Raw genomic sequence first — 18823 nt, 5'->3', positions numbered from 1 at the left:
CCTTCAGAGCTTAGGCTTTGTGGTGAATCCTCAGAAATCCACCATGTCTCTGACGCAATCTATAGAATTTCTGGGGTTTCAGATCGATTTGCGGAGCTGCCAGCTGTTGCTTCCATCCCAAAAGATCATAGCGATCAAGAAGGAGTTGCGGGTCATATTGAACAAGCAAGTTGTGTCATTGAGGTCGGTGGCGCGGATTGTGGGGCTATTGGCCTCCTTGATACAAGCCATTTTCCCAGGCCCTCTTCACTATTGGGCGCTCCAGCGTCTAAAGATCCAACATCTCCGCAAAGGCCTCGGATATGCAGAAAAGATTCTTCTCTCTGAGGAGGCGAGGTGGGAGATGCTGTGGTGGCTCGAGCACATGGAGTCATGGAACGGCAGAGCCATATTCGGGTCCAGTCCCGAGATAGTGATCGAATCCGCCGCCAGCCGCTGGGGCACCACTTACGGCTCGATATTCACTGGGGGTCGATGGTCACAACAAGAACTCTCCTTGTACATCAATTGCTTGGAGCTGCTGGCTCTTTCGCAATCCGCAGTCTTTCACCCCAGAGCACAAATTGTTGCATTCTCTTACAAATGGACAATATTTTAGGGGTTTGCCATGCCAACAAGCTGGGGGAACGAAATCCAGGATTCTGGCGGAAATAGCCAAGGATTTTTGGCATTATTGCGTACTCTTCAGAATCTCAGTAGTGGCAGAGTATCTCCCAGGACGAAACAACAAAGTGGCTGATTGGCACTCCCGCTACCTTCGAGACTTCAGCGATTGGAGGCTCCATCCTCGAGTCTTTCGTGCTTGGAACCTCTTATAGGGCCCGTGTCAACTAGACCTCTTTGCCTCACGCCTCAACCCGGCAAATACTGGAATTTTACAGTTGGCGTCCGGATCCGGAGACGATAGCCTCGGACGCATTTCTCCAGATATGGCCCCAGACTCTGAATTACGGTTTTTCGCCATTCATGATGATTCCCAGAGTCTTGGCCCAGAATAGGCATCAACAAGCGGAATTAGTGCTTATCTCCCCGTTGTGGAGGGCTCAAGCTTGGTTCCCGACAGTTCTGCAACTGTCCTGTGCTGTACCCTTTTTTCTTCCACAGAGATGGAATCTGTTGTTAGACCCTCAGAAGTCTCCTCATCCATTGATAGAGTCAGGGCAGCTTTCTCTGGCGGCTTGGCGAGTTTTAGGGATCGCTGGGAGATCCCAGGACTTTCGAGAGATGCCCACAAGTTCATTAATGAGGCATGGTCGTCCAACACACACAAGCAATATACATCTGCATGGAACAGATGGTGTCGCTGGTGTTCTCAAAGGAACGCCTATCCCACTACAATGACTGTCTCCATGGTAGTGAATTTCCTGGCCTCACTAGCGTCATCTGGTTTAGATTACAGAACTGTTAACCATTTTCGATCCGCCATCTCGGCAGGACATGTTGAAATAGACGGTAAATCAGTTGGGGAGCATCCTTTAGTCTGCAAACTACATAGGGGTATTAGGAAGGTGAAACCCCTGCACCCTAAATACTCAGTCCTTTGGGATGTGTTTGTGGTTTTACGGTTTTTAGTGGCCTGGCCTGCCAACAAATACCTATCTTGAAAGCAACTTTCAGCTAAATTAGCCATGCTATGATGTCTGGTCTCCTGCAACAGCGTTTCAGATATCCGCGTCCTTGATCTTGTGGGACGTCGGTTCTCTCCTGAAGGAGTAACCTTTACTATATCCAGACGGACCAAGGGTAATTCTACCTCTGTATCTTATCAGACGTTCCCGGATAATTCTAAACTGTGCGTAGTTCAATGTTTGAAAGTGTACGAGGTAAGTACTGCTGAATTCAGATCTGATATGAATGGTCAATTGTTCATTGCTTTACAAAAGCCTTTTCAACCAGTGACCCCGGCCACCTTATTTAGGTGGGTGGATTGGCTCATGGAAGAAGCAGGCATTGATGTCTCAACATTTGGCGTCCATTCTGTGCGGGGTGCGATTGCATCCAAATCTTTCTCCTTGAGAGTAAGTCTTGCTGATATAATGAATGCGGCTGATTGCTCAGCTGAATCTACATTTAAGACGTTTTACTATACACCTATTTTGGATGTGGCGTCAATAGTGGTGGCTCAGCTTTGAACAAGAATAATCGGAGCCTCCGCTCCAGACATATAATTAAAAATTTGCGAACATAAGTGACAAGAATTTTCAATTCTATTAAGGACAACGGAGGCGAGGATTATCCCACCCAGAGTTATGGTGCTGTTGTCATGCATTATTGTTGATAATATTATGCATGTTAGAGCTATTACACTGTATAAGATGTTTCCCCCCCCCCCTTGTGTCTGAATGGCATTATTAGGATCTCCATGGGGTTCCCAGTATTACGGAAATTTATCTCTGTTTCAGGTACAGATGGCAAATGAAAGATACAACGCTTCTATCTCCGCTCACAATGTACAGCAAGAGCTTCCACCACACGAGTAAAGAGAGCCAGGATGGGCGGGCGCGCCTTTTCCCATCTGGCCGCAAACATTTGGAATGACCTGCCCTCGGATCTCAGACAACCATCTTGCTTTCAGGAAAAAATTGAAAACCTTTCTTTTTCCCAAACCCGACAAATCCCCCTAGACTCAGGTACTAGCCCGTTGCAGACTCCAACAATCTTAGCGCTGTTATATCCTATCTAGGATGAATGATGCGCTTTAGAAGTACTCATAACATAACATAACATATGCTGAGATTAAGCAAAGAAAGAGTATGTAGTTACCTCTGTTGGGACGTTTATATGATACACTATGGTTGTCATGGGCACTGAGTGCTCATGGAATTTGTAGTTTTTTGTGAATAAAGTGTTTTGATTGGCTGCTGAAATAAAGAAGCAAAGAAATGAGAAGCATAATCCTTGCCTTTGTTGTCCTTAATAGAATTCAAAATTCTGGTCACGTATGTTCGCAAATTTTTTATTCAAATGACCCTTTTGTTAAGATACAGGTATGAGCATGAGTGTGCACCACTAGTTTGCACTACAATATGCACAAACATTTCCACTTCACTCGGGTGTTCAGCACTGTGTTTGCGCAGCTGCTCAAAATGTGAATTGTCTCGTTTCAGACCTACATTTCTGATGATTGAAGCGGTTACCAGACATCATTGACACACAACCAATGCAGGGAGTACATAAGAAATCTATTACTTTGATCTTACTATTTTCAGCAGAGGGTGACTTCAGTCCTGATGAATGCCACCGACAACTACTTAGATGGTCGAATAGGCAGAAACATGTTGACCTTGGCTAGGGGGTAGAACTATTCCCCCCCCCACATTATTTTTATTCTTCAACTGGGGAAATCAAAAACATTTGAACATTCCACCCAATAGGTAGTCTTAATTCCCATTTATTCCCCTATGCATATTATCCTCATACCAGATATACCAGTAGAGTGGCATAGCAAAGTATCCATAACAGCTGGCATCAAGCCCCATCGGAAAGGTGCCAGGAAGGTGAGGGTTTTCATCCTTAAATTCGTGAAGGTTTTCACTAACAGTAACTAGGGTTTTTTTTTACCCTTCTGTACTCATCTGAGGCAGTCAATACTTGTATTGATATACCTACCACTGTGGCAGGCATCAACAGGTGTGTTTTTTAATCTCCCCTTACCTTCAGAAATTAAGGTACTGAGAATGTTGTGCCATTTGGCTACAGAATGGAAAATCTTACTTACCTATAACAATTAGTTTGCAGTAATGTAGATTCACAAACTGCACACCCTCCTGCCATCTAGTGCTGAGGTCAGATATTGCAAGTTGGATTTGAGGGAACGTCTGATCTTTCCCCTGAAATGCACAATGCACCAGAACACATACCTCAGATTGCATCATTCCCCTTACGGTATGTGTACAGATACGGCATTGTGTAGTCTGTATCCAGTGTATTAATAGAGGTAAAGATATAGGTAAAGTTAAGTCCAAATGTACCATGCTGCACCAGTTTCTGGAGAGGTGGCTAGAGGGAGCCTGTTTATGCTTCCTGTTTCAAGCAGGAACAGAAAAGGACGACGCAAGACGAGGCCGCGGTCTAGGAGCAAGGCCAGTCATTTTTAAAATTTATTTTCCTAACCCCTCTCCCCCCGCCCTGACCAACCCATGATACTAGTTGGCAGCCGTCACTGCGAGCGTATAGATATGTCACCAAAGGGTGGTAGTGGACACCCAAGAGGAGAAAAAGGGAAAAAATGAAAATTCTGGACCCAACTACGAGATGGAAGATTAATGTACAGCATGTGAACCCAGAAAACATTCACAATGCAAAATGTGTTTTTGGCCTTTGCATACTTGACTTGCTTGCAGTTAATTCATCTGGTGAGCCCAGGTTTCGAAATGGGTTTACCAATGTGAGGTTGTGCAAACACGACTAATATTTAATTACTTTTCCGAATGGGATGATTACGGTCTACATCCTTCATTATGGCTCTTTCATATGTTGGGGGGAGACATGGAGGCCAATATCCTCAACCACTAAATCCAAAGGGCATTGTCCAGTGACTGCAGGTGTGTCCAGATGGTATGGCTCCTCATCCTTATGTGACTTCTGTAACATCAAAACTCAGGATATGCATCATGTTATTTTCGTATGTCCGGCTCTAATGGTGCATAGGCGCAAGTGGTTAAGACCAATTTGTCTCCAACTGAGTATTCTTTCAGCTACTGCTTTCCTTGATGCTATTCACAACCCTCCAAATGAAATGTTCTGTTTTAAATTGTATAACTTTTTTAGATGTTTCTTAGCGATATATTAGAAGGTTACAAATGTCTATTTCTCTCTATATTGTAATTTTGATTATATGTCACTGTATTAAATCTGTTAATTCTTTTTATGTGGATCTCTTCTGAGTTCCGAAATCATAAATAAAATAATTGAATTGAATTGACTGCAGGTGTGCACATCTGGCGGCGGAGTCCTGACATTTTGTGTTTCACCTTGGGGCAAATGGGTCAACTGCTGATGTTCCCCAACTTGGAAATAATGTTTATTTCTTATTTGAGTTGGTTGATGACTGCTGCATCTCCAAAGGCATTGTCCACCCCAGTAGGTGTTCTGCAAGGCGTCGAGATCTAATGATAAGGCACAAAATGCTGAATTTTCGGCACAATTGAGGGAGTCCCCTATGTTTTTGTATGCAATACGTAGTAGTCCTATTGTCTGTGCAAATGAATAAAAAGTTGTGTTGAATTCTTGTCTGAAAAGCTCTTCGTACTAATCGATTCTAAAAAATGTTATTAACAGACTAGTGACCACCTGTAGATCAGGACAAAAGAATGTAGACCCTTCTAAATCCATCAAACCATGTAAGAAATCTAATTGTGAGTATGGATTATAATATCTCCTTAAGGGCACAGTTAATCAAATTACCAAAGGATCTTTTTTTACGTTGAATTTTCCCTTACCTAGTAAATCCTAAAGTTGAACAAGCAAAAACCTTCAGGCTAGAACTCTTCCGTCTGGACTAAGCCAAGAGTGTTTACCTTGTGAACCTTCTCCACTTGATTCCTTCCTTCAAAATGAGTCGCACTGGTGAAAGCCCGTTTCAGCAGATTTGAGACTCAAATTATGTTAGAATAAGAATAATTGACTACACAATTAAACACCTGAGAACATTTAAAACCTGGCTCTTCCCAGGCTCACACTTTCTTTAAAACAGGCAACTCCTGTTACAAAAAAAAGAGAAAGGTATTTGCAAGTGTGAAAGCATAATGCTGACGTTTTAAAAAACCTAATGCTTCCTTTGCAGCCATCACCAAATGCTGTGAAGATTCCAGCCAGAAGCAGCACATGACAAGGATATAGACCCTACGGGGTTATGGTTTCAATAAATCATTTGAGATTGTAGGCATGACAGGTTATTCAGGCAGTGTGAACAGCCTTAAATAAAATGTAATTAAATAAAGTAGAAACAATGCTGGCGGGGGCTGAGGACCAGGAGGGGGCGGGTTGTATATTGAGCTGCTGCAAGAAGCACAGGTGAAAGCAGGCTGATGGAGACAGTCCAACCCTCAGAAGGATGCCATGGCAACTACAGCCATGTTTGCATCCCATAAAGCCATGTTTCGAATCTGGGTTCAGCACTAGGGAAGAAGACTAGTCGTAGAGGAGAGACTTAACATACCATTCCGCTCCAGTGCACTGGACAGAAACCAATCGCATCCTGGCCCTCCCAGCAGTACCAGGGAAGAACAGAGTCAGGGGCAAGGCCGGTGCAAACCAGCACTGAACAGCGGATGCCCACAGTAGAGAAATCTTTAGAAACCGCAGCGGTATACTGAGTCGATGACTCAAGACGCCAGAGTCAGTCCCCCCCAGGTTTATCAGGTGGGCATAGCCCTCAGTTAATATAAAAAGGCTTCTGATAAATGGTTTCAACTCTCCAATCAATTCTGGGCAGAATGAAATGAGAGTAAGTGCTACGGTGAAGAATCGTGGTCATCAATATGGAAGTAGTATTTAGTCAAACTGACAGAGGAGATAGATAGGAACCAACGTCATCATGGTTCACTCAAATACACATCACATATGAACATGCACTTCGCCTTATCCTTTCCCCTTTTTTGATGGGCACAGAGCCTTTGCCGAAACTGACCAGCTCTCCCCTGCACAGGCTTTAAACAAGAATTCTGCACTTCTGAAGTTCTGACGTCAAATAAACATCCATCAGAGTTTAATATTCCAAAAGCTTCAGTTTTTCAACTGAAACAACTCTCTCCTCGAATGACATGAGAAAAGTTACTTACCTGTCAAATCAGCTCTTAAGCTGCACAGGGTCTCTGTATAGATCAAGACTCGAGTATTCCAGCCATGTGTCCGCTGGTGGCTCCTCAGCCAATCCTGACCGAGGAAAGTTAGGTAAAAGTTCTGTGGAGTTTGGGTGTAGATGCACTGGGGAAGACAGGTTGCAGAACTTCTAATCAGGCTTTGAAGCACCTCGATTCCTACTGCGTCTTCTGCTGGCGCGTGCAGTTACTGTGGCTCCGCCCATCTGCCCCTTCTTTGGAGCCTTCCCTGGAAATTACCCACCTTAGGTGCATTAGGTAGCAGAGGATCCTCCTTCCCTTCTCCTTTGTGCTAGTCCCTGCATCACTGCTCCTGCAGCCATTGTGCCCTTCACTGCTTTCCTCCTCCTCCTCCTCGACTGGCACGAGGAAGATCCGATGGCGTAAGAAGGTCACATGGTTGGAGGGCATATCCTTGAAGTCATATGTCACTAGAAACATCTTCACCACAGTTTTGTTTGGATTAAATAAGGTCTGAGAATCAAAAACAAATGGTAAATTTACATCATTACACATATTCCATTAATAAGGAAAAACTACTAGTCTGTACATTATTTTAGCCACATATTGATAATCAAAAACGTAAGACAAAGGCGAAACCAGACTAACTTATATCTGTTCTTCCACTGAAGAAAGACAGAAAATTACTTTTTCTTGGGGTGTCTAGAGAAACAGGACTCTCCACTTGCTCACATTCAGTACCCATTCCTTATTGTCCTTATTGTTGCCACTCAATCTATCAGGTTAAATTCTACTGTGTATCATGCTTTCCCTTTGATTGCTCTCATGGCTCAAATACTTAATACGCCACTGATGCTGAAATACATATACATGAATAGAACAAGTTACTTACCTGTAATACGGGCTTGCACACTATATTCAGTATAGATTCACATATTACATATAACAATATTCTAGTGGTTGGGCTTAAATTGTTATCTTGGTTTTTCTCAACTTGTGTAGGAAAACCATAGATTAAAAGGGGAGAGGAGTTGGGTTAATGGCTAGGGTGGTCGACCTCGAATCTGGGGAACCGGGTTCGAGTCTCGGCAATGACGCTGAACATCCTGTGATTCTGGGCAAATCACTTAATCTCCCGGTGCCTAATAAAAATGAATGTGTCCTCGTGTAATGCAACTGGTGCTATGTAAAGCGCTCTGATACCCGATTCGGGTCAAGTTCGCGCTATATAAAACTCTGTAAAAAAAAAAAAAAGCTTAGTTATAGTTAGGAAAATGTATTTTCACTATACAAACCAAGTTTAAACTACTCAGCCATCAAAAAATTCAAAGTTATAGTTATAACTTCAATTTACAATTTATTAACCATCTTCAAATTATTATAATTAGTGGACCTCATTACACACACTTTTCAGCCCGCTAACCAGACAACACTAACTATAACTCACCACTCTCTTATGCACTGTGTTCTCATAAATAATGATACTCCACTGTACACCACTACAATGTACAAGACTCTCTGCCACTCTATAGCTTGACACTCCATTCGACAACACTAAACTATATGACACTCAACTCCACTCTTTTCGACTACACTCTATGCCACACTACGACACTCTACTCAGTGACGCTTCACTCCACCACACTACACTGTACAAAATTAATCTCTACTGTTCGACAGACCACGACACTCTACAACACACCACTACATTGTATGATACTTTGCTCCACAATGCAACACACACTTTACTCCACTGTATAACACTTTACTCCACTGTATGCTACATCACTCCACTCCATTCTACAATACTTCACTCTACGACACTACACTCTATGACATGCCTTCAATGTACTGTACTACACTCCACTTTACAACACTCAAATCAATGGCACACCACAGTGCGATTTGAAACACATGTTTATTAAAAAAAAAAACCATTAACATACAATGAAAAAAGCAAAGGTTAAGGATAAATTATAGTTAGAAATACCTTATGTATACTTTCTATACAAACCAAACTTAAAATACACAAACATTACACTTTGTAAAGTTATAATTATAACTCCAATTTATAATTTACACACCTCCTTCAAATTACCATAAGTTGTGTACCTTCTAACACAGTCTTGTAACCTCACTGGTCAAACGACATTAACAATAACTGATGCCTTTTCCATGCACTGTTTAAACCCTTTCACACTAAATCACTTGTAGCATGTGAAATCATAGCATTTAAAACAACACTTATAACTTCTCAAATGACATTATTTGCCACAACACGGTGCACAGTAGAATGCAAGTTATAGTTAGTGTTGTCTGTTTAGGGAGCTGAAGTGTGTAACGAGGTCTGCTACTTATAATAACTCGAAGGTGGGGGATTAATTGTAAATGAAAGTTATAACTATAACTTTACATTTTTTAAAGTTTGTATGGTTTAAACTTGGTCTGTATAGAGACAATTAGTTTTCCTAACTATAACTAAGGTTTAAGCTTTGTTTTTTTCATTGTTTAAAATGTTTTTTTAATGAAAATGTGTTTCAAATCGCAGACTCCAGTGTCGTACGTAGAGAGTCATGTTGAGTGTTGTACAGTACAGTGAAGGAGAGTGTTGTTAAGTCTATTGCCATAGACTGGAATACGTAGATAGGAATTGATTGGAAAAGGGTAAAGTGAAGTAATGTATTGTACTGTATAGTAAAGTGTTACACAGAGTAGTTGCATCAAGTATCGTAGACTGGAGCAGCAAGTTTGAAAGTGGAATGGTGTGTCGAACAGTAGAGTAGGGTGTCATGGAGTGTCAGAGTGGATTAGTGTGTTTTAGAGTGAAGTAGGATGAAGTAGAGTGTCAAAGTGGAGATTTGTCAAGTGTAATGCCATAGAGTATAGTGGAGAAGAGTGTCTTATGGAGTGCCGTGTCATTTAGTGGAGGGACGTTTTGTAGAAAGAAGTTAATTAGGGTGTCATACTTTGTAGTACAGTGGTGTAGAGTGGATGGGCACAGAGTAGAGTAGATTGTCAAGAGTGGCATACAGTGTAGTACAGTGTTGTAGAGTGGAGTAGAGTTGCATAAAGTGGCATAGAGTGTCAGCTAGTGGAGTGGTACAGAGTGAAGTATAGTACAGTGGTGTAGAGTGATATTAAGTGCAATAGAGTGGAGTATAGTGGGGTACAATAGAGTGGGACAGTGTAGAGTGGAATAAGGTGTCATAGAATGGAGTGGCAGGTTGTAAACTACAGTGGCGTGGAGTGCAGGAGAGTGGAGTGGCATAGCATACAGTTGAGTAAAGTGTAATTAACTGGAGTACCTTGTTGTACAGCAGAGTGTAGCGGGTTGCGTATAGTACTGGAAAGTGATGTAAACTAGAGTAGAGTGGCATACAGTAGTTGATTTTTGTAGAGTGGAGCGGTGTACAGTACAGTGGTATGGAGTGTGGTACAGTGGATTGGCATACAATGTTATAGAGTACAATGGAATTGAGTGGCATAGAGTGGAGTGTCGTACAGTGTAGTAGTGGAGTGCAGTGGCATGCAAAGAGTTGCATACAGTGTTGTATAGAGGACTACAGTATCGTAGAGTGGAGTAGAGTGTTGTACAGTGGCATACTAGTACAGTGCTGTCCAGAGGAGTGAAGGGGTATAGACAAGAGTAAAGTTTCAGGGAGTGGCATACAGTGTAGTAGAGCGTTGTACAGTGGAGTTGCATAGAGTACCGTAGTGTGTGAAACAGTGGAGCTGTGTAGAGAGGATTCGTCCCCCTAACCAACAGGTGGCAAAAAGGAGGTGGGGCCTCTGACAACTTTTTATTTATTCAAAGAGGGCGGCTGCGTGGCCCCCCCTTGATTTTGGCCCCAGGACCCCATCCCCCGGGTCCAAGCCTATTTTGAATAGGTGGAGGCACTCCAGTCCCTCTCCGCCCCCCCCTTCCCTCCAAGGCCAATTTCAGCCCCTGGGACCGGCCTTTAAAATAAATAAATAAATTATAAACTAAAGGGGGGGGGAAGGGGGGCGCGGTTTGTCGAGCGGCACCCCATCCTCTGGGACTCTGAATCTTTTTTAAAAATTGTTTTAAAAAAAATAATAATGGGGAAGGGCTGCGCCCCCCCTACCGGGCTGTAGAGTAAGGTAAAGTCTTGTACATATAAAGTGGTGGAGAGTGTCTTACAATGGAGTGGCGTAGAGCTGAATGGCGTACACTGTAGTGGAGTATAGTGGATTACCGTAAAGTGGAATAGCATACAGTGGAATAGCGTTGAGTGGAGTGTAGAAGAGAGGAGAGGAAGAGTGGAATAGCGTAGAGTGGCGTAGAGTAGGATACAGTGGGTTAGAGTAGGGTGGGATACAGTTGAGGAAATGGTTTATATATTGGAGTGGTGTCTCATTCAGTAGAGTGGAGTGCTGTTTCATACAATATTGGAAACTGTTGTAGATTGTTGTACAATAGAGTGTGTGGGCATAGAGTTGAGTGCAAATTTGGTCAGTGGAGTGTAGGGGAATAGAGTCTAGTAGAGTTTTGTGGAATGGAGTTATATAGAGGGGAGTAGAGTACACTGCAATGGTACAGAGTGTAGTAGCGTACAGTAGAGTGGCATAAAGTGGAATAGCGTGAAGTGCCATAGACTGGAGTGTTGTGCAGTGGCGTAGAGTGTAGTAGCATAAAGTGTAGTTGCGTATAGTAGAGTAGTGTAAAGTCTAATAGCATATAGTGTAGTATCATACAGTGGAGTGCTGTACAATGAAAAAGTTTAGAGTGGGGTATTATGGCGGGTGAGTTAGAGTGTGATAGCATACAGTGGAGTGGGATGAAGTGGAATACCATACAGTAAAGGGGCAAAGATTGCAGTGACAGTGTAACAGCGTAGAATGCAGTGGCGTACAGTGGTATAGCATCAAGTGGAGTGGCACAGAGTGGAGTGGCGCAGAGTGGAATAGAAGTGTAGTGGCATACAGTGAAATGGCATATACTGGAGTAGCGTGTAGCCGAGTTGCATACAGTGGAGTGGCGAACACTGAAGAGACGTAGAGTTTAATTGCATACAGTGTATGAGCGTAAAGTGGACTGGCGAAGAGTGGAGCTGTGTACAGTCTAATAGCAGAGTGGAGTAGCGCAAGTAGAGTACTGTACACTGGAGTTGCTTAGAGTGTAATAGTGCATAGTGGAATAGCTTACAGTGGAGTGGGGTATAATGGAGTGGTGACAAATGCAGTGGTGAGGGGTACAGTGTAATAGCATACAGTGGAGTGGCATACATTGAAGTGGGGTGTCTAATTGAAGTGTATAATGAAGTGGCAGAGTAGAGTGCCATGCACAGGAGTGGTGTAGAGTGGTGTAGCATACAGTGGAGTGACGTAGACTGGAGTGGCGTCCCTGGGATAGGGTTAAAAACAGGGCACAGGCAGGGAAAAATATACCTGCAGTTAGTGATGAGGGTGGTCAACTTGTTTCAGCTTGAGGACCCTCAGTAGAGATGCTGTGGCTTTCGTCAGGACCAATGGGTGCTGCTGCTCAATACAATGAAATGTAAAGTGACACAAATGACAGAAAATCAAATTGTCACTAACTGCAGGTATATGTTTTCCCTGCCAGTGCCCTGTTTCTAATCCTAGCCCAACGAAGTTCTAAAAAAGATAGTTATAACTCCTTCGCACTTACTCACATTCTTTATTTTATGCTGCGCCCCTCATCGAACCACCAAGTAGTCATTGTGGTATTTAGAATACCTTCCTTTAGATGCAAAACATCCCTGAGCTCCTCCCTCTCAGTGAAGGGGATGTAGCCCATGCTGGTACCAGGCATCACGGCACAAGGAGAATCCCAGTGATGTAGCATGCCACATCTGGTGGGTGAGGGATTTCGTCCTGATAAAGGGACATTCCATTGTTCGCTGGATCACTCCCCTGGAAAGTGATTGTAACTCTTAGACCAGAGTTTTTTTTTCTTGTGTTATGTATTTAAGTTGGGGAGCCAACCCTTGCAGGACTCAAAATTCCCCCCCCCCCCCACCTTTGCCCTTGTTGTGAACCACACTTAATTCAGTTCCAGGCCAAGTAAAGTATTTTAAGACTATTGGTGACAAACTTCATTGTGGCTCAAGGCCGCAACCAATAAATGGGGTCACCTAACCACTATTTTTAGAATATTTCAAAAGCGTTACAGAGAAATTGTCGTACGTGGTTCCTCTGTTGGCTCAGGAGGGTGTTTTATTATAAAAATGATCAATGAACAGTCTTCTTTGAGGTTTTCTTTATGTATTTTGGAAATATTCTGCTCCCTTAACAGCGTCTAAATCTAGTTAGATTTAAAGTGACTTCCTCGGTTTGGGCTCCAAACGCTCTGCTGGTCTTCAAGGCCTTCTACTGCATTTCAGTAGAAACCTCTCCGCTTCGTGACACAATTTCAGTGATGAAACGAGTTGTGGTACTGATTCATTCTCATACGATATGAAACTGCTGCTAAGGGAATGTGCTTGAATTTGCTGTTCTGCATTTCTTGATTTGTTCTCTTTACATTGTATCTGTCTGGAAATAGTAACTTAATATGGATCCCATCTCCAGCTCGCATCCACGGTAGAAAAAATAAATATAAAGCTGTAACTTGTTTGAGGTGCATTGTGGAAATGTCAAGGTTCATCCTAGACATTCCTACTTTAAATGCTCACGCTTAGGATAAGAAAAAAATGAATTTAAGGACCCAAACACTGATGGCGCAATATTCACAATATGTGCATCTCCAATAGCGTCACTTGTGAATCTACTGTTACTGTTCAGAACTACTACACATTGCAAATATGCAAAGCCAACATATTCCCTCCAGACATGAACAAAGAGTGTTCCTTTGAATCCACGGTAGCACTCATTCACTTCACATAAAATAACTGGGGATAGAAACACAGCAACCTACTTTACTTTTGTAGACATACACACAGCTTACCACTTGGATTGTTCCAGCTTTGGGGACACTGTAGCCCTTCTTTCCCAATGCCTCCAAGTCTATGACTCCCTAATGCAAGGACAAGAAAAAGAGAAAGTGCATTAAGCGATAGTACAACTTCCACATACTTTTTCTTTTTTAACCAGCTGCTGTTTTATTGGGATTTTGTGAATACCAACAGTGAGCATATTACAAGATGCATTATATGATCATGCATGACATTTTGGTGTGCAAACATGGAGTACATTATATGATATAATTAGTGAGGCAGTCTTTTGGGTCCACCTGAATTGTCAGCAGCAAACCATTGGTCTCCCTTTGACTCACTGTCACCTGTGGACCTCACGCATTGCACCACACTCCGACTGCTGTTTCTCATTATCCAGCTCCCGGCTTGTGGGGGTGCAAGAATGTTCGGAGTCCAGGCCATAAATTTCTTTACATTGTCTCTCCCTAAACTTTCTCAAATTTAATGGGGCAACCTCTACCTAAATGTTCTACTTTTTCAGCTCCCATACATACATCTATTCTTGTGAGCCATTTTTTTCTTGTGTGGGTGACACCGATAACTCTTGTAGTTGTGTAATATCCCTTTTTGCCACCACCAGTTCCGATTAGCAGAAGAATAGTTGTTTATGGGGGAGATATATGTCCCATCAAGTAACACTAATTGTGGGTTGGACGTCACTCAGCTCTTTCAGGAATGTGAACCAATAGCTTTGAGTCTTAGGACAGACCATGTTATTATATGGTAAAAGGAAGCTTCAGTTTTATTGCATCTCAGACAAATGGTAGTGTGAATTTTACCCATTTTGACACTATCCAGATTCATTTTATGCAGGACCTTGAATTAGATTAAAATAGGAAACAATGGTCCCTGAAGGGGGAAGTGTGAACCTCAACGGTAGCCTAGTACATAACCGTCCATAGATTGTTTTTTACTAAAAAGAATACATTTTATTTGATTATTCAACACTTGGAATCTTAGGAAGACAAAGTCATTGGCTCTGTTAACATGCACATTAAAAATTAGAGAGGTGTTAGAGAGAGAGGCAACAATGTTGCTTTTACCCATTTCACCTGTTTTTGTTACATCTTTCTTCAAGCTCAAATCAGAAAACTGGTATTAATATTTATAACAGCATTGAGAATTCACATTTTATAAGTCAAAAGCTGAATTGTCAGACACGAGCTTGCATCATGACGTTATGACTATGGTAAATGTAATTTTATCAACCAAAAGAAGATAAAAGGCTTATTCATGACTGATGCTATTGAAAACGAAGACTTGTGGGTTACATTGAAATCTTCTCTGCACGGTTTGGGTAACCAACCTATCCCACCTGAACTTATATTATTCACTTTGAAATCTCAAGACTGAGATATTCAGTTTGCCCACCTGTGCAATAGAGATTGTCCCGGTACAAAGGACTGCGTGCCTTTGTGAGATGTTTTATATTGTGGCATTAATTTGAAAGTTCATGTTACCTAGGTCCTACTAACATGTTATTATTCTCACTTTAATTTATTTGCACTGGTTCACTAGGCAGATTTGTATAGTTTTTAATAGTTGTATTAATTTGGAAAAACATAACAACAACACAACCGTGGCAGCCGAAATACTCCGTAACCTAATTAGAAATTGGCCAGAAATACATTCTCAGTGGTCACGGACCCTCATGCGTGATATGGGGCACAGATCACTGCACAATAGCCCCACGGCATGGCCGTTGTCCACACATTACCCCATCAAGACAATGGTGTCTCCCATTCCTCATCCTCATCTTCATCTTCACTCTGTTTCCCAAACCTTGCTCTCCCATCCTTCAAATTCTCCACTCCCTTGTCATATATCCTCACCCTCCCAATGCTGAATTATTCCACAAAATGCCACTTGTTGAAGTCACCCAAATGAGTTTTAAGACTGAGGCAGTACTCACTAGCCAATATAGCAATATATCTATTTGCAAAAAACATGTCCTGAGCAGGGCCAGGAGTATGCACTAAAATTAAGATTATGGGGCAAGGGATGGTCATGAATCAACCATTGCTGATGAAGGAAAATATCTGTGGGTTTTGGTCATATGGGATTCATCACAATAGTACCACACATACCCCCAAGAAATCTCTTCAGTGATAAAGGATTGGATAAAGCTGATAACTGCACTAAATTGTACCCCAATCATTAGTGGACTCCACCAAATCGCTTGGAATTACGCTGGATAAGAACCTAAATATGCAAACACACATCAACATTTTGGCTAAAAATGCCCGCCTTCACCTCAGCTATCTCAAAAAAATGAAACAGTTCATCGAAAATCCGGACCTCAAAACCGCACTTCAGGCATTAGTCATCTCGATGTTGGAATACGGATGCACAACTTTATCTGGTCTTCCCAAGATCTCAACAGCCCCTTCAAAAACCTTTTTCACCGCAGCCGCAAGTCTCTCAACAGGATCTAGAAAATTTTACCACATCTCACCACATCTGAAAGCACTCAACTGGCTGCCTTATGAAGCGAGAATACAACTAAAGATGGCCTGCATCACACAAAGCTTTACACATCAAAACTCCCCACTATCTAGCCCAGAAACTTATATCTGGATGAAGCGGACTCTGTAGGAGCTCCGGCAATCTTCTCCTGAAACCTTCCTTCTTCAGCAAGAAAAAAAACATATGATAAGAGCATTCTCTGGAGCTGCACTAATAATCTAGAACTCACTCCCTCCGAGCATCAGAAGAATCTCATCAACGACAGTATTTAATAAGGAAGCAAAGTCCTTTCTGATGTGCAAATTCCTCCCTTAAATCCTCAGCAGTCCTTACTCACTTTGGCTCTATAAACTCCAACAGATAACCTTTCGACTTGCTCTTCTCGAGGAGTGACTCTCCCTATTTTGGTTATCTCAAGATCCGACTCCTGGTGGGCGCTCTACTTTCGATAACATTTTTATCCGCTGTACTAAACTCGTCTCTATGATACCTTGTGAGGACAACCTCTCTAAATGTAGTTTGTTTGTATTTGAACATGTCCTAATGCACCGAACTTAACAACCTATTTTTACTTAGTATGCTTTTATCGAATGTAGTTATCCACCCATCATATATGCCAGATATCTCTCAGTAGGACCCTACCAAACTGTCTTGAATTCTTTGCTCTGTACCGTAAAGCGCTCAGATACCCTGTTCAGGGTTTTGTTCGCGCTATAGAAAACACTAAAAATGAAAATAAACATGTGGACGCTTGATGCCAATAGCCCCACTGTGTCAACACTACTCATGCTCTTCACATGTTTTCAAGACTCAAGAAGAGGTTGAGGTTCAATGTACATCTACTAGATCCATCTACTGTCAATATATCTCACATCCATCTGCTGATCTTTAGGTCTACTGGCCCTAATCTCTCTAATGTCGCTCTGGTTACTGCCTCAAACACAACATTACCCACGTGGGACAACGGATTAACTATTTGGCCAAAAGCATGGGGCGATTGTTAAACTCCAATCAAAATCTGTCATAACTGGCTTCAGGCCATTCACACTAAATCTGAAAAATGGTCTTGTGCTGGTGGCTACTTTCTTTTCCCAACTGTAAAAATATCAGTAGTGATGATATCATTATTATTTTGTGGTGAGGAATTATTTACTAGGCTTGGCGAGGCATAATTGTATTCCAGCTGTTCAAGAATCAAGTCCCCCACCAGCGACAAGTACCCTCCCTGCTCCTCCGATGTCTGGCCTGGAAGAGGGGCCCCTCTACCCCCTCACCCTTTCACTTTTGTAAACTATTTGAAATCATTCTCTCCTTCCTCCAACCAAGGTCATATGTCTTGTTTGTTTGCTATGAACACTGCTGCAGTGTGCCACAGCAGAGAACGCTCTGTAGAAATACCAACACAAAACCCCACCCTAAGCCCCTGCGATCCAAGATTGAAAGGACATTTTTTCGAATGTTTTGGAAACAGAATCCCACAAATAATCTTTCCTGTTTTAATTGAGAAGTAACCCCTTTGTCAGGTCATTGAACTCCCTCAAACACCACTCCTCTCCTCTCCTTTTCCACAGAGTCAAAGTGTAGGACAGTTAGCAGGCTCTTTCTAGGAAGCACTGCCACATCTTCTCCAGTGACGTGACAAATTTGTGTACCAAACCCTCAAGTGGAGAAGTGTGGCTCACTGGTTAGAGCAGGTAGACCCTGAAGCAGAGATCAGACCCGGGACCAGGGTTCAATTCCCGACGCGGCAGGGTCTTGAGCTCAAATGTCCATGGACTCCATAATTCTCGCTTCGGTGCCTGACCTAATCATGGGTTCATACTCTGCAACTCTGGGCATTAAGCTTGCTTAATCTCCACAACGGCCCCCCTGCGGCGGGATGCCTGGCTTTCACCTTGGGGATGCCCTGTAGGGGCTATCTCACAGGGAAAAGCCAGGACGGGTTCCCAAGGCAAGCGCGGAGATACCCCTTCGGGGGTTGATTCAGGCGCTATATAAGAAACATAATAATAATAATAATAAATGGGTATCGGTCATATTACTGGAGGAGGTCCCTCTGTCACCACTTGAGTATGAGCAGCAACCTGTTACAATTCACCAGTGCAACCCCACTGAAATGAATGGAGACATTAACAATATGCAATAAATGTTATAACCCACTTCTGAAGTCAATGGGGCTAGTACCAGCATTCAACAGCATTTATTACAGTGTAAAACCTTGCATTGTCAACCATCAGCAGTGTCAATTTATTTTTTATTTTATTTCTTTATTTATTTTGGCAACTTGTAAAGCACACAAATACCCATAGGTGTCTCGGCGCTATGTGCTGAAGGGTATGCAAAAGCTGGCGAAAAGCCTATTGCTTGAAGAGCCATGTTTTTATTTGTTTCCTAAAGGATAGCAGCGTGGGACTAGCAAGGGAAGAGAGTTCCACAGTTTGACTGTTGAAACTACGAAGCTTCTGTCACCCCAATTGACTTTCTTGGTTCTAGGGACAATCATAAGTTTAGCGTCTTCTGAACGGAGGGATCTCTTAGGTGTGTAAGCTAGAAAGTCTTTCTTCCAATAATCCGGTCCTGCATTATGAATTGCTTTGTAGGCACTACAGAGCGCTTTAA

General features: G+C 42.5%; 1 protein-coding gene across 2 annotated transcripts in view; it reads right to left on the bottom strand.

Annotated features, from left to right (window-relative positions):
- ATOSB (atos homolog B) overlaps nucleotides 1–18823 on the bottom strand; it is a 436391-nt gene that overhangs the window by 25346 nt on the left and 392222 nt on the right. For both annotated transcript variants that reach the window (XM_078674669.1, XM_078674668.1), the window contains 2 exons: nucleotides 13711–13779; nucleotides 7066–7295 (listed from right to left, as the gene is read on the bottom strand). In XM_078674669.1, the coding sequence (XP_078530795.1) occupies nucleotides 7066–7295; nucleotides 13711–13779 (299 nt within the window). The remainder of the gene's footprint in view (nucleotides 1–7065; nucleotides 7296–13710; nucleotides 13780–18823) is intronic.

The sequence above is a fragment of the Lissotriton helveticus genome, chromosome 2_1 (genome assembly GCF_964261635.1).
Source record: "Lissotriton helveticus chromosome 2_1, aLisHel1.1, whole genome shotgun sequence".
In the NCBI taxonomy this organism is placed as follows: domain Eukaryota; kingdom Metazoa; phylum Chordata; class Amphibia; order Caudata; family Salamandridae; genus Lissotriton; species Lissotriton helveticus.
The sequence above is the reverse complement of the archived record's forward strand: the minus strand, read 5'-3'. Positions and strand labels throughout refer to the sequence as shown.